At 39.2% G+C, this 23,974-nt stretch overlaps 1 protein-coding gene across 5 annotated transcripts; it reads right to left on the bottom strand.

The window, feature by feature from the left end:
* Nucleotides 1-608: 608 nt before the first annotated feature.
* On the bottom strand, nucleotides 609-23,315 carry LOC122169110 (solute carrier organic anion transporter family member 1C1-like). Of its 5 annotated transcripts, XM_042834941.1 has the most exons (16): nucleotides 23,140-23,313; nucleotides 22,403-22,509; nucleotides 19,768-19,913; nucleotides 18,543-18,684; nucleotides 18,296-18,428; nucleotides 16,978-17,108; nucleotides 16,556-16,702; nucleotides 12,526-12,624; nucleotides 11,491-11,730; nucleotides 8,947-9,111; nucleotides 8,344-8,539; nucleotides 5,837-6,002; nucleotides 4,745-4,926; nucleotides 3,307-3,371; nucleotides 2,254-2,371; nucleotides 609-1,450 (listed from the first exon to the last, which is right to left on the bottom strand). In XM_042834941.1, exons 3-16 carry the CDS (start codon nucleotides 19,876-19,878, stop codon nucleotides 1,228-1,230), a joined length of 2,118 nt encoding a protein of 705 aa, XP_042690875.1. In that variant the 5' UTR covers nucleotides 19,879-19,913; nucleotides 22,403-22,509; nucleotides 23,140-23,313; the 3' UTR covers nucleotides 609-1,227. The 5 variants fall into 5 exon arrangements, with proteins under 5 accessions (XP_042690875.1, XP_042690874.1, XP_042690877.1 ...); XM_042834940.1 differs by lacking the exon at nucleotides 22,403-22,509 and having other exon boundaries at nucleotides 23,140-23,312; XM_042834943.1 differs by lacking the exons at nucleotides 22,403-22,509; nucleotides 23,140-23,313 and adding an exon at nucleotides 21,178-21,276.
* Nucleotides 23,316-23,974: the final 659 nt, after the last annotated feature.

Raw genomic sequence — 23,974 nt, forward strand, 5'->3', positions numbered from 1 at the left:
TTGTTCAGTGTTAAAACATTGTTTGCAGAAAGAGAGAGGCACACAGTTATTTTCTGTCTGAAAAATTCCTGAGGTTCCGGGAACTTAGATTTTTCTTTAATTATTTCCAAACCTAGACAGAGTGTCTGTATCATCTATACTAGAGAAGTTTTCATTCCCCTTTTCTTAAAATGCACAGTACTTCTCCATTTGTGTCGGCAGTTTGCAATCAGAGTTCTGATTACAAAAGACACAAGATCTAAATGTGCTGGTCATTGCCTTTTAGCAAAAAAATGCGTGCAACTTCATCTCCAGGGACAAGATATGAAGAACCTGCTTTCAGCAAGTACTAAATCAGGCCTTCCCCAATTTCTGTGCTTGCACTTACACAGGGCTGATGGTTCATGAAAGATGAAATAGCCATGTCATGTGAAGAATCCCTGAAGTAATCTACCTATTGAATTCTGTGAAACTGCAAGCTTTCAGCACTACATTTCAAGGCTTGCTGGTAGTTCTTTAAACAAGGAAGGAAATCTACATACCTGTGGTATAAATGCAGTGGCTATTGGGATAAAAATGCCCTTAGAAACACACGTGAAAACAAACAAACAAAAAACAATAAAGCAATGTAATTTTAATACCTATCAATTTATTGCATCAGTTCACAGTAAGTTTACTCAAACTTAGGACTGAGATGTGCTGCAAAATTAATACACTACTTTCTTCTGTTTGCAATCCATTTTGATTGTAAACGTGTTCAAGCCAAACCCTAGAGTCTCTGTGCAGTTCTTGTTCATATGACCACTGGCAGCCATAGGGTTCTCACCTGAGCAAGGACTGTAGGACCGAGTCTGTAACAAGGAACCACACTATAGAAGCCACCAGAGACTTTGGACTAGGAACAGAGATGGTAAAAATGGAAATAAGCTTATTGTAGATTTCATCTTTTTAATTTTTCAATTATAATCAAAATGACGACATTGAAAAAACCTGATCAGTCCTACAGGCAAACTAGAAAAGGACTGGGAATACAAGCATGGAAGAGTCTCCCTAAATTTTGAAAACCTTTTCCCTCTATTTTTTTCAGATAAGGAGAAGAAGAGAATAGGGTGAAACAACTTAAAAGTCAACATTTCAAAGGTATTTTTTGAACCTCCAAATGTAGCCCAGCTGTTGAAGTCAGGTAGACCCCTGTTGTGCTTAGAAAAACTGAAAACTAGGCAGTTAAGAAAAAGCCTTGTTTCCTTTTCACATACAAGTTTCTTCACTTTCTTCTGAGGTTTTTGCACCTGGAAGAGCTTCTTTTTTGTTCACTGCAACTGGTTCTTTGTTGATTGTTTCTTCTGCATTTTTAGTATCTGTCATCTCTTTGTCATCTGTTTTGAAGCGTCTCATGATTAAAACACAGAGCACCATGTATAGGACACAGCACCCTGCCCGCAGTCCTGCAATGAGGCCAAGATAGACATTTCTAGAAAAAAAAAAGTTGACAAAATACATTTATATTAATATTTGCCACTTCTGAGTGAGGAAAAAAAACAAAACAAAACAAAAAGAAACAGGATACCCAAACCATTTATTCCCAGCCAGGTATCTTTCCATTTTTTTGGGAAGTGACAAGCACAAAGCAAACAATCCCATAATTTTCAGTCTCAGACAGGCCCTAATCTGGTCCTACACTCCTCAAGGAAATATCTCCTCTCTGAAGAGTTCAGCAGATGATGAGTTTTGCCTGCTCGCCCAACCTTTCCCCATCCCCAGGTAAATTTGGTGAAGTGTCTTACACGTTAGGAATCAGAGAAATGACTGTTGAGGAAAAGTAGGAAAGTGTCCTTGGTGCTGTAACTACTGTACTGTTCCTTAGTCTCTCACAAACTCAAAGCACTGCAGAATTACTCAGTGCACTAGGTCTCCATTGAAGGAACTTCTGGTGATGTGAGTTCACAGCAATGTCATATATTAGACTTGCAAGGCTGGATACAGATCTGGGCAGCCTGGTCTAGTGGTTGGCGATTCTGCACATGGGAGGGGAGTTGAAACTAGATGATTGTTATGGTCTTTTTCAACCCAGGCTGAAATACGATTCTATTGGTTTTTAAATGTATATGGCTTATTTGATCTATTAGTGATTATTTAAAACACATGATTTTGGTGCTTCGGTATCCTAATCTGCTTATTAAAAAATTATTGTGTGCAGAATGTATTTCAGTTCTTACTGGTCAGAGTTGCCTCAGAAGCCAATTTCCTAATCACTCACTGAAGACTTTAGCTTACCTGAATGCTTTTGTGTCATATATTCGGCAAGACCCAGATCCACCACAGCTTTTTGTCCCCCATTTCAAGCAGGTCTCATCTATCAAGGCACCAAAATAAATAGGGGCTGGGAGTCCACCTACAAAGAAAATTTTTATGACATGATCTCAGATTTTCAGCTCTCATTAACATTACCGTAGAGAAAGGAAAAAATTAATCGCAGAGTTTCTGAATTATAGCTACCTAGAATGGGATAAAAAATCCTGCCCTGGCTTTGGGAGAAGACTTCTGAAAACTTCTAAACAAGTATCTAAAGAAGATTATATACAGCAGTGAGGGGGAGAGAGGGAGAATGTTGCTAATCCCACTTCAATGGTATTTTATTAGAATTATGTAAATAAATAATATAAATAAATTTTCAGTCCCTGGTATGGAAATTACATGTCATCATACATTAATATCTGTGTACACTCATGTATCTATTCAGTCAGTTTGCAAATGAAAAAATGGCTGGCACAGTGTCAAGAGCTCCATTCATACTCTCGATCAAAACCAATCATGCAGTGTGTGTTACTTATGCAGCACTGAAAGATTCTCTATTAGATAGCTATGATGCTTAAATACAATCAGTAAGATTCTAGATATAATGTGATTTTGTTATGAAAACTTTTTTATGAAAGCACAAAATTGATTCCCTGCAGCATTCAGCTGAAAGACCCAAATGACTACTTGGGTGTTTCTTCACTGGGAAGATTTCAAAATTCAGAACATCCAGACTAATCATGCTTAGATAGATGCGTCCAAAAAAACAAATAAATAAGAGTTCAATACACTTTCTTTTCTTTGACTAATTCCTTCACTGCACAGAAAAAGATCTGGTGAGATAATCGTAATACATAATTGCATACCAGGAAACATATAGCTAGCTCTTCCAAACACTCTGAAATGTATTTTCTGCTTACGATTAAAGTTCTTCAAAATTCGCTCTCTTTCAGAGCAAGGAGTTTGCACTGCCTAGTTTTGATCTATCTCTTCGATTGCCTACTTGAATGACACAAAGAAATGAAGTTTTACCTAGTATTCTACCACCTAAAGTTTCGATCCCGACAGCAAAGGATTTCAGGTCTGGTGAAACAGATCTACAAAGGAAACAAAAATAACACACTGTTTTCACATTTTGAGGAGCAACAGAGTAATACAGCTAAACTGATGGCTATGCTGTGATCACCTGCATGTGCACCACTGCAGGAGTAATGTGGCTAACTTTGCAGAGCTCACTCATCACCAATTGAAAATATTCACCAAAGTTATAAATCAGATGTTAAGCCTCCTTCTGTTGATTTCAGTGGATAAACTCCCATCAAAATAGTTGGGAATATTTACAGCAACTACTCTTAAGCCAAAGGAGAGAAAATTACAATGATCTTTGGGAGAGGATGCACAGGAAAACTGAAGAGAAACAACTAGAAGTAGTCAGTTTGTTCCATAAGTTCAGCTGCAAGAAGCTGCCTTTTCTTTTGAAGGGGTTGTACCAAGTAGTGGCAAACAGACAGCAATAATGAAGTTGTGCAATCCCTCCTAGTTATCTGCTTTTGTAAGTGGAAGTGAGTTACCTGGCTACAAAAGCATGTCATTGCTACCAGTGGAGATACAGACTGTGTCCATCAGAGGAATTAAAAGAATTCACAAAAAGCAGCAGAGAGTACTGATCTGGCACAGGAGCAGGCAGGGGGCTTGCCACAGCCAGGCTGAACAGGAATTTAAACTACACCAGTTCATCATCTTTTCATCAGTAACATTAATTGCTTCTCATTATGCACATTAGTATTCTGGAAACTTTGCCCAGCCTTGTCCATAAACCAGGCAAGCAGCAAGAACGTCTGCACCCAGAAGTACTGCAAAAGAATCAGCAGCTTAGGAAAGACGGTTAACTAGCCATGTGCACAGACTGCTGATGATTGCAATTCACCCATAAGCATAACTGAAAGAAATTATCATGCAATAGGTACAGAACATTGTCTTTTCTTCTGAGAATAAAAGAGCAGTGCTGTGTTACAACTGAAGAAATAAAAATAAAAAATTATTGCTGCTGACATTGTTCTGTTTGTAATCTGTTCATGTCTGTCTTGATATAAGAGGGAGTACTGGGTTTCTCACAACACATAAAACATTCTGAGCAAATAAGGCTTTACAAAGGTGAATGCCTTTATCTGGGGTAATGTGAACACCATAGTCACCTTGGACATGACTTAACACCATACTCATTTTGGGTTCATTGCTCTGTTAAACACATCTCTGTCATCAGAAGTGAAATGTCAGCATGAGGCTTGCCCACTCCATTACCAAAGTATCAACTCAGCCTTAAACTGGAATTAGGGAAAGATACAAAGCCCCAGTGTGGTCAACATGACAGTCCTCACAATAGGAAACAAATGGTATTTTCCTTATCAAATGGTATATTCCTTTTCTCTTTCCCCAAGCTTTATGGTCAAGGTAAGGTAAAGTATTTCACCTAAACATAATCATGTATGTAGGAGTGCCTCCTAAGGCTAAAATAAATGCACATGCAGTCTGTAATGCTAAAAAATAGGGAAATGCTTTGGTACAGCTCTCTCTTTGGCACTGTCCCAAAACTGCAGATGCATTGCCATGTCCATCCTCTTGTCCTTCCACACAGCTGCAATTGTGAAACACCTGAAAGGAGAAGATGAGAAGTCATTTAATCAGAATTCAGTGACTCAAGATGATTTTAGTAGCTAGATTTTTCACTCTCCGTAACAGGCAGTCTGTTGTTTATAGTGAGAGGACCTTCCTAGTAATCTCTGCAGACCGATGTCCAAGTTCATTAGTATGCTCAAGTCACTTTGCACTGCTCCAGAGACACAAAGCAACTGTGATTCTAGTTTCAGCCATTCCATTGCTAGGAATGAAAGCACTCTGTAAAGTGAAGATGAGTAAAAGCTGTGAAATCCAGATGTGAACTGTTATCCATCCATTCTGCTCGGGGATCCTATGAAGTACATAAGTAAGAATAAAAAATGTCGATATGAACACAATGATGAACACTAAAAATCAGGGTATCTATGTATCCAAAAGAGCATTTGATGCTGAATTGAGTGTGAGCTGTTTCATAGCTTCTGAAGTTAGCAAGAGACATGAGTTTGAAAGTCAAGTCCCCTGAAGTGAATGAAGCAAGAGAATACGGCTATAAATGCAACAGTATGTTGTTTGAAAATACTGCCTGCCTTTTCAGTGTTGTTATATGAAGACAATTCTGCTTCTGCCAGAAGACATGGACATAGTAAAAGATCTAGTGAGAAACGTAAAGCCAAATTCACAGTTTTATTGCTGAGAAGAAAATTAGTTTTTAAAAAGATCAAGAAATGTAAGGCAAAAGCCTCATGTTTCATGTCTTGCCTGAGTAGCTCACTTATCTCACCAAAAGTCTTTTAAAAACTTTCAACAATTCAATCATTCAATTTCTACTACAAAACTAAACAGTAAAACATGGACATGTGTCTACAGGATTTCTTAATCACAAGGCCAAAAAAACAATGTATTGAGAAATTCAATTGCCTGTACAATCATTTATCTTTACATTTACCATATTCTTTCCCATCCCAGTTGACGATTTACACCCCGCAAAGCAGGCTGTCATGTAAGTGATGCCATTGTCCCCACATACAGGATCCCACTGATCCACCTTGCAGCTGCAGTCAGCATTGCAACTGGCCGTGAAACTGTTTTTAGGGGAGGAAAGTTGTTTAAACCTGGAGAAAAAGAGCAAGAAATAAAATAATTAAATATTAAAATTAAATATTTAAACTAAATACAAGAGAGTAGGCAGGGGAAATGATGGGAATGTTAAACAATCAGTATGGACAGGTATCTGCTATCATCTAGAAGAGTGAATTTACTGTATGGAGACACAGCTAATTTTGACTAAACCAAACTGCTCTTGATATTTTTCATCATCTGTTAATATTTTCACAGATTGTTGCTGAAAAGGTATGGAATTTATACACCAGGTATTTTTGGCTAGAAGAAATTACTAGATGTTATTTTTTCATTTGAAACCTCATCTGAAATTTTACAATTACAATGATTTCAGACAAAATCATTGTACTTAAAATCTCTTATCACATGTAGACTATGCTTGCCCCTAGCAATAGGGAAGATCATACTGTATCCAAGTACTGGAAATGGTAATAAAAATCTACATAAAAATACAGCAGCAAGATACTCTTGATAGTCATTCACTGAATCAGAGATGGCTAGTGGCAATGAAAGTTACACTAGTCTGAAAGGGAATAGCTGCCTCCATCTCAGCTCTGACTTTGTTTAGCAGCTGGAACAACCCAAACTAACTGGAAGACTAGAATCAAGAATATATAAAGTGAAATACTGAGAACATGGTGGAAGAGATCAATTTTCAGAAAGCATTGGGAGCTTGCTACCAAAAAAATCACCTCTGCTTTTGCATTTATCCTACATATTTTGGAAAGTAAAATAGGAGTATTGGATTATATGTTCAACCATAGGTATCTTTGCTGGACAAACATCTGATATCTTTTATGTAACTAGCCTCAGAGCTGAACTGGGTTTTAGGTTTTGCAAAACACCTAGATATTCTTCTGAACATAGACTCCATTTCAAAAAACAAAACAAAACACAGGCCTGAGTTTCTGTCTGAACTGAAAAACTAGCAAGCTCTGCTGGATTCAGTTTAATCCTTTAAAATCCCTTGAAATTTGTTGGACCTGACTGAAATAACTTTAAACAGTAGGCAATTGTGGTAGGCTGCTAGAATCAGAAAAATGCAGGATGCACAGCCATGGTCCTGGTAAGGGAGGGGAAATATTTGTGTGCTCACCATATCATCCTGGCAGAGTCACTTTCCACCTCCCAGCTGAAAAGATGAACTCAGGCAGGTCAGTAGCTCCAAGTACCAAGAAAAGCTGGCAACTAATTACCCATGCAGGTTAGCAACTGCTTATCTAGGGGATGGTGCATTCTAGAGGCAAAGCTACTAGAGGGGCCACTTTCCACAATCTTTTTATCTCCTTTTCCCTATGTGGAAGCAAGGACAAGCTTTAAATTAAAGCTTTTAAATAGAGTAAATAGAGTAAAAAATTTCAACTGTCTATGATGAATTTAATTAGTCATCTGTTAGCATACAAGAGTATACTGAGTCTAAGACACTCCAGCAGAGGGCCACAAAGACAATAAAGGGAGATACCTAGAGTATCTCCCCTATGAAGAAAGGCTAGGTGACCTGGGTCTGTTCAGCCTTAAGAAGACTGAGAGGTGATCTTATTAATGTTTACAAATATCTTAAGTGTGGGAGTCAAAGGGACATGGCCAACCTCTTTTCAGTGGTTCATGGGGAAACAGCCATAAACTGGAGCACAGGAAGTTCTGCTCCAATATGTGAAGGAACTTCTTCACAGTAAGGGTGACAGAGCACTGGAACAGACTGCCTAGGGAGGTTGTGGATTCTCCTTCTCTGGAAATATTCAAGACCTGCCTGGACGCCTATTTGTGCAACCTGCTGTAGGGAGCCTGCTTTGCAGGGAGGTTGAACCTGACGATCTCTACAGGTCCCTTCCAACTCCAACAATTCTGTGTCTCTGTGTCTATGTCTTCTATATTGCCAACATCTGGCAATAACCAATTTTGAAAAGGAACTGTCCAACTCAAATTAAATTTGAAAAACAAAATCAGAGCATTCTGCACAGCCCTAGGTACTAGGTACTAGGTATCCTTCCACCTTGACAAGTCTATTTCACTATCTAGGATTTTCTCATATCACCTGCAAAGGAACAAGACTGGTATAATCACAGTAGCTCCACTGTAGCGGAAAACACAATGATTGACACAAGTGGAAGACCTTCAGTTAGAATGAAAATTCATTCTCTTAAACAGACATATACATACACAGGTAATATTTTCGAACTCATCCAAATTCAAATTTTCCCTAGATTAGAAGGTTTATAGTCCAGATGAGACTACAAACTCAGATTAATTTATGAGAGTAGAGGAAGACAAGTACATGCCCCATGCTCTGCATGACACAGGGAGCAACAAACAGAAATCCAGGGGAATACAAACCCAGAGTAAGGCACTGTGAGACCAGCCAGCTGAAGCACCTCACAATTGCACATAAAGTACAAGAGGTTTAACAGATATGCTACTATAAAGGAGATGCATGCAAACTTTGCCATTCCAGTTACATGAAGTTTGAATTTCTTGATCAGATAGCCTCCCAGAAACATCCCCAGGATTGTAATGGGCAAAAGTATCACACCTGCAAATAAAAGGTAACAGAAAGATATTAACTGCTGCTGCTTGAACAGACCATTCTTTTTAGAAGAAATATCTTTCCGTTCGTATGTTGTCGTAGTTTGTGTGGGATTTTTTGTTCACAGAAACAGACATAATCCCAATCTAAGTCTTTTTAAAAAGCATCAGCCAAAAAGATCCATCCAGTGCTAATAATCCTCTAGTTGTCTAAATTAGGTAGACCAGGAAAATGAGCAATATGATGGTAATGATGGCAATTTCATCAGTTTCAAAAAATAGTGGAAAAATAATACATCTCTACATACTTTTTTTTACCAAAAACTTCACAGAAGATCATCATAGAAACCTATACAAAACACAAAGAAAACTTCCTTTCCAAAATTAGAATTTAAAATAAGGCCATGTACCTACCAACTAGAAAGATGGCTTTTGCCACTGATACATTAAATTGCTGCTCCATAAACTTTGTCTCATATGTTATCAATCCAACAAGAGAATTATACTGCAGAATGGTGAGGAACACATACACCAGGAAAATTGGATTTCCAAACAATTTCTTCAAAGTTGGTAGGAAATCTGCAATGGAGAGGTACATGCTGTACACCCTGCTAAACACAGAGAAGAGTTGTTTTGGCATCCTTTGGACTATAAAACTAAGCTTGATTTAATTAATGTCTGTACTGTAAACTGTAATTCTTTGGCAATCAAAACCTGTTCAAGTGAGAGTTTCCCCTTGCCAGCATTTGATCTATAATGCTATTATTGCATGACACATCAAGACTGAATGGTATGGTGGAGGCTGGATTGGGCAAGAGAAATCCTATATTATAGAATCATAGAATCCTTAGACTTGGAAGGGACCTTTAAAGGTCATCAGTCCAACTTCCTGCAAGCAGTTGATACTCAGAAAAAGGGAGTCGCCCAAGCAAAGGCTAGAACATTTCCTGAGATCCTTGATTGGAGCATTAACATCAATAAAATTAAGACAGTGAAGACAAAAACCTGCGCTGAGTTTATAGTCTATCATCTATAAATCACACTTGAAGGCACTTTACCAGAAAATGTCCTGACCCTCCCTTACACATGCATGCATCCAATTAAAGCAATAGGGGACCGAGTACAGCCATGAGCAGTTGCACCTGATCTGGCATGTACTAAATTAGCTCCGCATCACTGAGGTCATACACAGAAACCACGAATTCAGTGAAATTCCTCCAACTGTAGTACTTACACCCTTAGAATCACAGAATACTTAAGGATTATCTCTAAGATTATCTATTCTAACCACCCACTTACCATCAATATTGTCTGCTAAACCATGTCTCTAAGTACTGTATCTACCCTTTCCTCAAACACCTACAGAGATGGTGGCTCCACCATTTCCCTGGACACTCTGTTTTGAATGCCTAACCACTCTTTTTTTGAAGATTTTTTTCCTAATATATAATCTTGAACTTCCCCTGGCACAACTCAAGACTACGACCTCCCATTTTATCACTGACACCTGGGTGAGGAGACCAACCACTACCTCACCATAAAATCATTTAGAGGAGTTGTAGAGAGCAATAAGGCCACCCTTGAGCCTCTTCTTCCCTAGACTGGACAATCCCAGTTTCTTCAAGCACTCCCTGTAAGACTTGCATTCCAGACCCTTCATCAACTTTGTTGCCTTTCTCTGAGGCCCTTCTCAGGGCCTCAGCACCTTTCTTGTAGTGAGGGGCCCAAAACTGAGCACAGTACTCAAGGTATGGCTGCACCAGGGCTGGCTGAGTGCAGGCGGATGAGCTCCTCCCTGGTCCTGCTGGCTACACTATTTCTGATTCAAGCCAGGATGGTGTTGGCCTTCTTCTCACCTCCACCAAACCACTGGCTCACATTCAGCAGAGTCAACCAACACTCCTCAATCTTCTTCCTCCATGCAACTTTCCAGCCACTCTGCCCCGGGTTTGCAGTGTTGCATGGGGTTGTTGTGACCAATTGCAGGGCCCAACACTTGGTCTTGTTGAAGCTCATCCCACTGGCCTCCATTCATTGATCCAACCTGTCCAAGTCCCTCTATAGGGCCCTCCATACTAAGGCAGATCAACATCTTCTCCCAGCTTGTTATAGTCTGCAAACTTACTGAGGGTGCGCTCAAATCCCCTCATCTAAATCACCAATAAAGATACCAAACTGGGACAGTTCCAATACTGACCCCTGGGGAACACCACATATGACCAGTTGCCAGTTGGATTTAACTCCATTCACCACCACTTGCTGGGGCTGGCCCTCCAGCCAGTTCTTTACCCAGCGAAGTGTGTAAAGTTGCAAGTTGTCCAAGCATCCAGCTTGGACAGCAAAAGTTGCCCAAGCATCAAGCTGCCAGCTTCCCCAGGAGAATACTATGGGAGAGTACTGTCAAAGTATGGAGAGGCAATGTCAAAGGCTTTGCTAAAATCTCACAGACTATGTCAAAAGCCTTCCCTTTGTCCACTAGTTGGGTCACCTGGTCATAGAAGGAGATGTTGTTGATCAGGCAGCACCTGCCTTTCATGAACCCATGCTGGCTGGGCCTGACCACCCAGTTATCCGCCTTTGTTTCCCTCCCATATGCTGGCCACAGGTAAACAATATCCTGTCAGCTCATAAATGACAGGATGTTTTTCACTTTGTCATGATTATAGCTGAATGATAGCCATTGGATTGAACTGAGAATATGCCTAAAGCAACAGTATGAGCTTTTTCTCGTTGTCTGACATAAGAGCCGATTTCATCTGTGACTGAAACACATCCTTAGTAATTAATAATACTAATAATTAATAGTGCAATAACATAACAATTGAGAGAAGTCATTTCTGTTCACCATTTGCATTACAAAAATTTGCATTTTGCTGAAGTTTTACAAACTTATGCTTAGTCCAAAATGAACCCCTGAGAGAGTATTCACATGTAGACTTTTGGGCAATAATCTTTCACCTTTTACTGCCTCAGAGAACTTTAACTCTGGCTGAGCTGGGGGGTCTGTTTTACAGTGATCTCCTTGAACAGGCAGATGACTGATCTTCTTTGGATTCTCATCCTCTCCTTCTTTTGTTAAGGAGTAAGGCAGAAAAAAAAAAGGTAAGGAAGCAATGAAGTTCACTGCTCCACAGATGAGCAATCCAAGCCACCAGGCACCAACCCATCGAGTATCCTTGGGATTTATGTTAATAGCATCTGTAAAGTGTGGGAAGACAGTAAAAAGAGATTGAATATCATGCAGAATAATTAAACTGTTTATACACATCCTTTTATACGCTATTTAGAAATAAAGGCATTTGCATTTCACATGAAGAACATGAGGAACTGAAATACAGCTTGTATCAAATCTATTCCAGACAGTCATAAGACAAGCCAATATCTTAATCTATACACATGATGGCATTTCTTTGCTCCACTCAATGCACTTGTGCAAGTACAGATGTTTTGAGCACTTTCTGTGGGACAAGTGACAGCAACAGAGCCCTTCACAACCAAAAGAAAACCTCCCTTTCTCAATCTCCTTCTGTTCCCTCCTTCTTCCATCCCCAAGCTTAAGAGCTTTCCTTGAAGTTCCTCAAATTTTCACTAGGATTAGGGATCATGAAAGTGATTTAGACAAAGAAATGAGGTTTCTTACCCATTTTTACTGTGTGTTTTTTAGAAGATACTTTTTTGCCATCAAAAATGTAAGCACAGAGAAAATTTGCCCATTTGTTCTCGGTTGTGCAGCAAGGGTGCTGCAAGGGCTTTTACAAGAGTATGAAGAGGCTCATAATGTTACTACAGTGGGGGCAAGGGGCTTAAAGTAAGGGCTATTCCAGTCACACTGCAGTGCTGTACATATTAAAATGGAAATAACATGCGTTTTTTAGTAGAAAAACTCTCCCTTTATGAGAGAGAGCTCCCCTTTATGGAGCAGTAAACTGGGAACATGCTTCCTAGCAAGCAGGTTCCTGCATACATCTAATGCACCACCTCACCATTTCTTACCGATATCCACAACACCAATATCTACCCAGAGGCTGGCACAGAAAGATCCAAGCAGGAAACCCAAAGTCGGTCCAAACATTCCTGAGGCCCTCACCAGACCTGCAACAGAAGGGAGCAGTGCAGGAGAGTGAGGAGAATGCGTGGTGGGTACACACACTTGAAGAGAGGAGAAGAGAGGCAAAAGAGGTAGGTATAGGTTGTGAGGGGACAACTCACCATAAAATGCTAAGTGGCAGGTAGGAAAATGAACCATAAGTGGCCAAACTCATAAGCTGCAGTGAAGAAGAAGGCAAGACAAGGATTGTAGAAGAAACAGGAAGAAAGAGAACACCGCTCTTATCCCTATTCCTCTCTAATTTCAGATTTTCACTGTGGCATCGTTCAGTGTATGACCATTAATTAATGAACATGCAACTCCAGGCCTGCTGGAGGTATCATAAGCATATTTGCAACTATATTTGCAACCTGCATGATGCTATTTCATTGTAGAATTCAAGGCTTTTTCCTGTTCTCTTTGTTCTGTCCTTGGTTTAATTTTAAATAACAGTTTTTGCCCTGATTATGTGCGTATAAGGCACATATTTTTACAGCTGGGAGTCACATTCACATGGGAGGAACACTAAGAGTGCGTGAGCATGAGATTAGACACAAGATTCTGAGAAAATTTTCATCAGGCAACACAACAAGGAAATATCAGTAGACTTGTGTTTCAACAAAGTCCATTAGGCAGCATCTTTGTTGATTCATGAAGCACCAGAATGAACAAATCAGGTAACAGTTGTGCTAAAAGGTGCTTAGACAGCTCTAAAAATATCAATAAATCTAGTGATCAGGTCATGACCTCTTTAAAATCAGCTTTCAGCGTCGCTGCTGGCCTCACTGGGACTCATGTTTCCCTTTCGGCTTCTGCTTAGAGAGGGGATATTACAGGGTCAGGAGAAAAAGATAGTTGCACCTGGAAGCAATTGAATTAGCTGAAAGGTTAGTACACACCTATAAAGCTAGGGTTGCATTTTGAAGATAGGGTATGCAAATACCCTGGCACATGGCCACCAAGGCAATCAGGAGAAAACAAAAACATCCTCAAAATAATTTAAGCACAGGTCTCCTCACTGCTTATGTTGATCAGTTGAAGATTGGCTATGAGGTGGCAATGCTTTCAAAAAACACTCAGTTATTCAGATTTTTGAATTCTAGAGTAGCATTGCCACTTGGGAGATATCAGAAGTTTCAGAAGGCTTGATTTTATTCTGAAAAAAAAGGAACTCTTGATCTGCTTGTTAGCTCTTGCCATGGTTGGCAACATGCCTTGTAAATCCTACTGTGTTTTCTACTGCAGAGATTTTTCTCCTGTTTTGCAAACTTTCTTCTGAATGCAGTGATTGCTCAGCTTGCGATGAAGGATTTGGATAATAAATTTTTAGTATATAATTTAACTGTACAATATTTCCTCTTTGCTTCGTTGCTCCAATTGCAAATTGATTTCATTTACATCTCTCATTTAACTTCATTGGAAGATCTGGCCTTTTAGATTAAATTCTGGTACAACCAAAGTTACTGACCTCAGTAGAAAAAGGAGTATGACACCAGAAGCCTGGAGTTAGCTCTTTATGTTTATCTTTTAGTCTAAGGAAGATCTTACTATTCAGAAGTATTTAAGCTATCTCCAAAATTCAAATACTCAGTGACAAATTACTAAAATAAACAGATTAAAAAAAGGCACATCCATACCAATGGCCTGGCCAAATGTTGTGCAGTGTTTTTCTTTAAGATACTGTAAGATAACAGATAAACTAAGAGGTGTATATGCAATAACTTTGCGTATGTCTGAAGCTTTTAGATTAATTACACTCACGTAATCTTTAAATTCAAGAATAACTTCACGAAGTTAATATGCTTGTACTATGATAACACAAAGCCAGATTAGTTCACTGAGATATTTTCTTATCACATTTTTGTGTTTACCCTTTGTAATTAATAAACAGACTAAACAAACAGTAAATCACTCACACATATCGGTTAGTCATTCACCGTATATTTACATAGCTTAGTCAATTCCTTTTATTGATGAATAATATAATCAGTTTTAAAATTTGTAGCATATGTTTGGCCTCATATATATTTTTACTGAAATAATAGGCTCAACAGGTGCAGGTTTATCTGCTAGTTCTCAAGTCACTGATGAAATTCCCTTCATTCAAACCTTCTTTGTCAGTGGGAAATCAATGAAGGTGAATTAAATAACTTGACTATATTTTCATCTTGAACTCTGCTACTGCCCTTAATTAATCATATTGAGTTTCAAATAAACTCAAAAATTCATTTATAAAAATGGCTAATGAAACGTTATTGGTATAGGCCAGATCTTCATACATATATATTGGCAATTCTCTAGGTACCTAAACAGAAGTGAAATATTCAAAAATCTTAAAATACTTGAATAAGTTAAGTGCTTAGTGTGTGGGAGTATTTATGAAGCAACCACTCCATCAGAGCAGTCAGCTTAAAAGATCACTCCACCAAAAGTGACACTCTGAACAAAGTAATCTAATATTACTGCCTCCTGTTGAAAGCCAGTAGCACATAGGCAAGGATATTGTACCTCATAGTATACTGAGCAGTGACCCTGTGCAAAATAGCTTTTCAGGACTCTATGAGATACGGAATATATTGTACCACCGCAGGACTATGTTGGCAACCTGGTAGAACTACATACATTCAAAGAGCTCAGTAAAATTCAATCTAAAAATCATAGGATTTCCTGGGTGTTGCTCAGCCTCAAACTCTGCCTTGCTGGTCTGTTCAACTTCCGCAACACTGGGGAAAAAAAAAAATCGATTTCCTGTCTCAGAGACTTCTACACCCAAGCTATAATCTCTGCTAAATTCTGTAAGATAACTTTTAACAAGTCTGGTTATATTACTGTCAATTGTCAATTTCAGCTGAAGTTTTAAAAATACATTTAATCAGAAGCACAGAGGCAATTAGAAGTATTTTTGATAACTATTGAGTGGAACTTCTGGTTTGTCAATTTCCTTTACAGTGTTTCCATTTTCATAGAATCACAGAATCATAGAATGGCCTGGGTTGAAAAGGACCTCAGAGATCATCTAGTTTCAACCCCCTACCCGCCATGGGCAGGGTCACCAACCACTAGAACAGACTGCCCAGAGCCATACCCAGTCTGGACTTGATTGCATCCAGGGACGGGGCATCCACAACCTCCTTGGGCAACCTCTATATCCTCTCCCCCTAAAAACATCTGCAGTGACCTAACCCAGTAGTACTTCTCACTGAGCTCTTCCTGAAACTGTCTCTTTATCTCTATGACTGGTCCAGCTTCACCAAGCTTATTTCAGGCAGCAGTTTTGTGCTCTCTCAGTCACATGCAAATACCAAGAAATCAATTTGGCAATAAATAAATTAGCTTGGGTGTAAGTATTTCTGTCTTGAGCAATAAATTATCTTTCATCAAAACAACAACAAAATGTTCATTAGAAGGAATTTGTTACAACACCCTCTCTAAGGTTTTATTTTTTTCCTCAGGTAACCAGTGACTATAAAAGGCTTTCATTAGGAAATTTATTCCTTGTAAATTTCAAAAAGTCAGATCAAAACTTCTGAAACACATGCTTTCATTACTGAGATGAAAGATAATTCTCTCACCACTAGGAAGAATTTATTCTCTGAAGCTGTGGTACTGAAAATGAGGTGCCAGCTAAGGAAGGTAAGATTTCGCTTCGGAGAACTTAGTATTTGACTATGTTTCTTTCCATCACAGATAAAATTAGCACATTTAGCAGCAGTCACTCAAGGAAAGCAAAAGGAGAATTTGATAAACATTCTTCAAGACAAAGATGAGATCTGTTTTTTATTGCTTTTTTTGTCCCTATTCAACACAAATTATCTAGGACACATCAGAGAGAGAGGTTTTTTTACGAGCATGAGCAAATGGATTTTTCTTTTTTTTTGGCTAAAAAATGTTAGATAGAAGAATGCTGAACATAAAAATCATTCATACACATATTACCTATGTAAAATGCTGAGTTTTCTTCTTTAGAAAAATCATCAATGTATGAAACCCCCAGTGGCATAACTGGTGCTTCCCCAATTCCACGTAAAAGGTTCCCCATCAACACAAAGAGCCAAAGATAGGAATTAGAGGTTTTTTCACATCCTGCAGGCCATAAATATTTACATTTCTGTGAGCATAATTCTGAAAGTACATTATTGCAACAGAAAAATAACATTAAAATGTTTTTCATATTCACATGCATTCATAATTGTGTGGGTTTGTATATGTCATGATCTCTAGCAAGGGCTTTGCTATTACATTTTTCAATTAAAAAAAAAAAAAAAAAGAATTGTATCGAGTGGGGACAAGTAGAGGAAGGGAATTCAAAAAAAGAGGGGGCATAAAATGAGGGATTCAACTTCAGAGCTTTAGCTTACCTGCATTTTTCATTGTGCTGGGTGTTTCTGTAGCATCTGAGACTGAATGGTCCACAGAGGATGCTGGGGAGCAAGCTGATACACTTGTAGATGAGTTGTCCACAGTAACTGCTATCCTTTCATAATTATAACTGGAAAACAACTGTGTAAAATACTACTGACATATCAAAGACTATGTTTTGCAGAAAGCATGTATAAGCCTTGCATTCATGGGTTTCCTGCCACACAGAGGCAGAGTGGAGACTGCTCACTTCTAGCACTTTCACTGAAAAAAAGGTATCTTCACAGCTTTTTGAAAAGTGACCAGTATTTTCTCAAGTTATTGAGAAACAGAGCTTATTCCTTGGCTTAAGAGATCATTCTTTATACTGAAGGACACATTCAGAGTCTGTCCACATCAGTCTACATACAATAGTGTTGATCTTTCCATACTAGCACCTGGGTTTCTTACCTATGTGACAGATGGGTAACATAGAGGTATCTGTTAGTTTAAAACTAGCAGGTTCAGAATGCAATACTAATCAGTCTTTGCCTATAAAGAGATTAATGCAGGCCACAAAACCTATGTGCTAGTTTGTATTTAAGTAGCCCCTACTGGAGGAAATTAAAATGAAACCAGCTCGAGTATATTCATTCTGCACTGGGATAAATGGGGAGTTGATATTCTATCTGGCTCTGTAATCGAATTCTAAGCTTTAATATTTTGATGGATGATAGCTAGCTGTCCATGACCACAGTGTTTTGCTCAGTGTTGTAGAGAGTGGGCAATCTTCAGAATTTGATTACAGGTTTGGGCTAAGTCAGAAATTTCCTTTGATCTGCTTCTGGTCTATGCTATCCCTTGCAGTACAGTTTTGCTGCTACTTCACAGAGTAGTGACCATGGCTGCTTTCTGAACAGTGCTCCAAAGATATAATTCTTTTCATGATCTCCTTATAACAGATACAGGTCTTGGAGCTAAAGAACAGATAAATTAAAAGCACAGGGAAATGATTTTATTTTTTGAGGGACAGAGGAGCTATATTTTCAACCACTATTCACAGAGGATGTTGAAGAATTAGAGGTATGAACTGATTTTGATAGCTATGTAAGTACAGCAGCTTAGATCTGAAAGGGTATTTAGATATTTAATCTTCCTGAATTCAGTGGAAAATAATAAGACACTGTGTGATGAAGAAACCTCTTCCACCAAGATCTCACCGCAATTCACTGACACATCCAGAAGAAACCATGATTCTCAACTCAGATGTGTGATTAAGCAAACCCTTTATATGATTGAGGTGAATTCATGGACAATATGAAAACTCTCCATATTTACCGTCCCATTAGGAACTGAGGCATCACTGACAAAAATGCTCCTAATGACATGATGAGACATCCAACAGCAATTACTTTCGGTCGATGAACTCTTGGACCAAGATAGCTCACCAGTACCATTACCATTAAGTTACCTGCATCATCAGGAGAGATCATCAGTAATATTATGAGGGAAAAAAAAAAAGATTTTAAGGAGTAAAATATGTTAAGAAGTATTCTTTTTACATTTTCAAAAACAGTACACATACCTAACTCAAAACTGCCATCAATAATGCCAAATATTGATGATGAGATTTCGAATCTCCTTTCAATTTGACTGGACATGCTCTTCATGTAGCTTCCAGAAAATCCTTTTGCAAAAAAGGAAAAAGCTAAAGCTCCAAGAAATATCTGAAGAGAGAAAATAACTGAGTTTAGAAAACAGTACATTTATCTTTACCACTAATTCCTCAGCAGCAGAAAAATGAAGTGCATTGTTTTTTAATTTTGTAATGAAAAAGTCCTTGCCATTTTTTAATTAAAACAGAAGATTTTACCTTCACTTTCAGGACTGCTTGCAAAGCCTCTTCAACTACAATGGAAATGAAAGTTGGCATGCACCTGCTATGTTTTTACCACATACTGTTTTACTGTTTTAGGTATTTCCTTCCTTAGGGAAAATTTGCAGCAAAAAGCTGTTTATTACTGGTATTATGATTGTGGAATGTTTTAATTAGTTCTACTTCTCCTATTCTGAAAAATACGTACAAAAAGATGCTTAAGCAGCTATTGTTTTGCTTATAGCACATATTTAATTAATTTGCTAGTAAAACATGACCTTATCTTTTAACTGTTGAAAACATTTATTGATTTCTGTGTGCCTGGAATCATAGAATTCTTAGGGTTGGAAGGGACCTTTAGAGGTCATCTAGTCCACCTTCCATGCCATAAAGAAGGACATGCACCATTGGATCAGGTTGCCCAGAGCTTTATCCAGCCTCGCCTTGAAAGTCTCCAGGGACAGGGCATCAACCACATCTCTAGGCAACATGTTCCAGTGTCTCGCCAGCCTCACTGTAAAAAACTTTTTTCTTATATGCAACCTAAATCTACCGTCTTTAAGGTTGAAGCCATTTCCCCTTGTTCAATCACCACAGACCCTGTTAAAGAGTCCGTCCCCTTCTTTCCTGTAGCTCTCCTTTAGATAATGAAAGGCTGCTATCAAGTCACCTCGCAGCCTTCTATTCTCTATCCTGAACAGCCCTAGTACTTTCAGCTTGTCCTCGTAGCAAAGGTGTTCTATTCCTGGGATAATTTTTGTGGCCCTCCTCTGGATGTGCCCTGACAGGTTTATGTCTCTCCTGTACTGAGGAAACATATCCTACAGCATTGTTTCCAAATCATGTAGTATAAAACATTACCATACTTAATTTACTGAACTTTGGCAATTTCAGTATTTTAAAGAAAATACATGGTGAGGGTTCCTTTGCATACCTTTAGCTTTGAACAGTTATGGCACATAACCTTGGCAGGAGCCACAGCGCTATTGCTGTCCCGGAAAGATGGCTTGTCCGTAAGTTTGCCAGTGGTGATTATCTTGTCCATGGTTTCCCTCCTGTAGATCTGATCTCTTGATCTTCCTGTTTGGAAGAATATCACTATGATATCTTGGACACTGACACCTTATATATTCCAATCTGTTTAATTCCTCTAGGAACTTATCAAAGGTCTCCTCGTGAAGGTCCTGGAGGACAGCTGAGCCCTGAATGGAAGCCGTTGGGTGCCCTGTCCTGAGGGCTTTTAGACTGTGTGGGCTGCGGGGCCATGGCCGTTTTCCTGGAGCTGACCTATAGAAATGTCTCAACTGGCCTGTGCAGTTTTCCCAGATGAGACATCCAGAGTAGTTTGGATTCCATGAGAAAGTCCACAGATGTGCAGAAAAGTAAAAATTCTCTTAGCCACCCAATGTCCCCCCCCAAAATTCTCCCACTGATAGCAAATAGGCACTATTGTGTAATACAGAGATATAAAGTGTCAGGAACATTCTCGTTCCAATTTTGTAGCTTTCAATTCTAAATCCTAATCCAGGAGGAACCACCAAAAATGACTGTAGAAATCAAACACATAAATTTCAGAATGATCCATGCTATATGAAAGGGATCATTTATATGAAAGTTGATCTTAGATCATCTTTACCAGCTTGCAAATCAAAAAGCATTGAAAAAGAAGTTTTAGATAATTTATGTGTGGTGAATACAGGCTTAATTCAGTTGTTAGAGGGCAGTAGCTGAAAGACAAGTTTCTCTATACCAAACATATTCTTTATTGACTTATATTTTGCTGATGATTAACTTTGCGAAAGACCTGTCTCCATTAAATAAACAATATTTAAATCAGTCACGTGGTTTTATTTTCACAATATTTAATGTTATACTTGCAGCTAATAATCTACTTTAAGCAAATCTTAAACTGCATAAACACATCTTCTCTTATGCCTAATGAAAAAACAGTTTCTATGCCCACTTGATAAAAATCTGAACTTTGACAAAAGAGTGAATCATTAACACTAGCATTGTTTAAAATTAAATGAGGCCAGAAAAATTATAGAAATGTGTGTTTAAAATAATAATTAATTGTAATTAAGAATTTTATTACAAAGAGATAAAGCAACACACAGTCCACCGTGCTTATCCTTTTAAAAACTCTAATTTGCAGAGTTCAGTTGTTGCACTTTATGTAATCTCTTTCAAGCCTAGTGACTCCAAGATGTACACAAATCCTAGTTTGTCTGCAGTGCAATGGTGCTTAGCAATTAAGCAAGCAAACAAACAGAAGAAGGAAATGAGAGAGAGGAGACACACAGCGAGAGAGACAGAGGGAGGGAGAGGCAGAGAGAGAACTTACTGTGTGTCACTTCTGCGTCAGGCTGTTTCTTTCCTGCGCCCTAGGGCTCTCAGGCTGGAAGCCAGTGCAACGTCACAGCAAAAGCACTGCCTACTCAGAGGAATGGAGCACTCCAAAACATTTTTTTAAACCTTGGATTTCCTTCTTAAGGTGATTGCAAAAGTTTCCCACAGCTTTGCAAAAGAAGGCGGGTTTCTTGTGCTATCATTCCTTTGGCAGCCTACCCGCCTGCATGCTGCTTGTGCCAGCCTCTACCAGGAGGAACAACTTGTTTCCTCCCTTTATTTTTTTTTTCTTTAAGAGCCTAAACACTAACGCTGCTTAAGCACTTCTCCAAAGGTGACTGTCTACCACCTAACCATGGAATGGCTCAGCTCATGTAGAAGAGCTCTGAGAGGGAGGCTGTATCTTGCAACCTCAGTGATGTGCAGCTACTGGTGATTTTGATGAGGGTCAGCAGAGATACTAAAAGATGAATTAGCTCTTCAAGAGGACATGAATTGCACATTTATATCAGACAGCTTTTGGTATGGGCCCCTGATTGTCATGACCCTGATGCAGAAGTGCAAGAGCGCTGCCCTCATAGTGTCCAAATGAGAGGTGAATTCCCTCAGGAAATCACAGCTTCCCATTGTAGACTGCCTGCCTACTAGAAATTAAGACTACCTGACGTAGCTATAGGCAGTTCCTGCAGGTGCCAACAAGAAATATAGGATGACAAACTGACTGCAGACTGACCACACAGAAAAAATGCGCTAGCCCAATTCTCACCTGTTAACCAAGCACACACACAAAATCCTTTCTCATGTCTAGTGGAGCTCAGAGCGCAAAACTGTCATGTGATTTTCTTCGTTAAAGCAGAACTGTACAGCACAAAGGAAAAAATCTGATCCAGGTAGTCTTTCCAGGCTTTAGCAACACATTCTCAAGAGCTCATAAATGCACAAGGTTTTGTTTTCCCTTGAAGCTTAGTAGTTAAATGCAATTATCTTAACTATATATTCACACTTGCTATTGAGTTAGTATCATTTTCTGGCATTTATGGTAATGATTATATATTTATTGATTTATCATGGGTCTTGGTTTTATTCTTTTGAAATTTTGACTTTCCCATTTTGTCAGTGGGACTCTACCCTTTAGCATGTCACAGATAATCAACAGATTAAAACTCAGCCCACTTCTACCTTTGAATTACAAGACACGCAACACCAAAAATGTTACTTACACTAGTTTCAATCGCAGTGTTTCCTCATTAGACTCTTAGCAATAAATTTCTGACTTAATAAACAGTTTTAACATGAGGAAAGAATGTATGAGTTGAAATTTCTTCTCCTAAAAGAGATTAGAATACAGGAAGTGCAATTAAACCTAGACTACAAATAAACATATCATACTTCTATTTAGATTAAGAGTTATCTTTTCCTTGTGCTTTGTTCTTTAACGTTATTGAAAAAATAATAATTTCTTAGAATCATTCATCAGAATAAATCAGAATTGGCTTCATCTGATAATTTGAAGCTGCACATATTGCAATCTACATTTAGACAGCTTTTAACTATCAGCACATTGCAAAGTTTGAGGAAAGCCATATATAAACATTAGCAGTGGTTCCCTATTTTCACTACCATCAGCTTGCAACCAGGTGGAAGAACAGAAGTCTGTTGGAAATATAATTGCAAGCCCTTTGTATATGTGGAGAGAAAGCAGAGCACATTTCTTAAAGTGAGACACTCCGAAATTTCCCATCACTGCTTCTGTAAGTGTATTTCAAAATTGAATATGAAGAGTTTTATCTATAAGGGTATGTCATTTCTTGTGACTGTCACACACAAATTATAGGATTCACAGGAGTGGCAGCACAGCATGAATTCAGTGCAGACCCCTTGGGATGAGCCAGTTAGTCACAGGAGGAAAAAGAAGTATTTCCAAAGTTGAATTCTTTGCTCTATTTTAGATACTTACTTCAGAGTGAGATGAAATGAACTCCAGATGTGGCTGTGAAGCAAGGCAGCAAGATCAGATTTTGACAGCAGAAAGTCAGGAGATGAATCCCACCATAGAAAATTTCAGCACTGCTCTGGAAATTATCTTCTGTGGCTTTTGCAAACTGAACTTTGGCACCTGAGCCAGCGTTTGCCATCATGCCTGCCAGCACAGCTCCATCCTGAGGTGGTGGCTGCAAAGGGACAGGGGAGGAAGTGGGCCCTTGTTACAGGCAGTTCAGTAAGGTGAGCCACAGCCACTGCAAGTGCTGGCAGAGCGCATCAGCAGTACACACCTGCCCTGATGTGGGCTGTTAAGCCAGACACCAGTATGACAGCTGGCTGCACCTCAGTCCAGCCCTGGGAACCTGTTTGTCAAGGCCCACAGGGACACAGGAACTCAACAACAGCTGCTGACTGCCTGACCAAGTAACAGCCAGCTGCAGTCATATGAGTGGTGGGCATCAGAGGGAGATGGAGGAGTCCCCAGCACCCAGTTCAAGGTGTGGCTTCAGCAGTGGGAGCTGCTCGCTTAGCCCCAGGGTGCTGCACTGCCTAAGGCCACCGGCCATAGTCCCAGAGTAGGACATGGTATTCCTGGCATGATGTGCCTGGCTGAATGTAGCTGCACATTGACACCCTTGGTGTGTTGTGAACTGTGACTATGGGAGCAAGATATTCTAGGGCTAAGCACAAGAAAGGACATTGAGATCGGGTGTTTGTACATTCCCAGGTTGAGCTGGCAGGTTTCCCTAGGAGGCTGGTTTGTGGGCAGTCATGCACAAACCTGCAGAAGTGTAGGGTTGGCCTCTTGC

Source organism: Centrocercus urophasianus, unplaced genomic scaffold, assembly GCF_019232065.1.
Source record: "Centrocercus urophasianus isolate 14NV4802_14NV808 unplaced genomic scaffold, USGS_Curo_1.0 seq_5, whole genome shotgun sequence".
Taxonomy (NCBI): domain Eukaryota; kingdom Metazoa; phylum Chordata; class Aves; order Galliformes; family Phasianidae; genus Centrocercus; species Centrocercus urophasianus.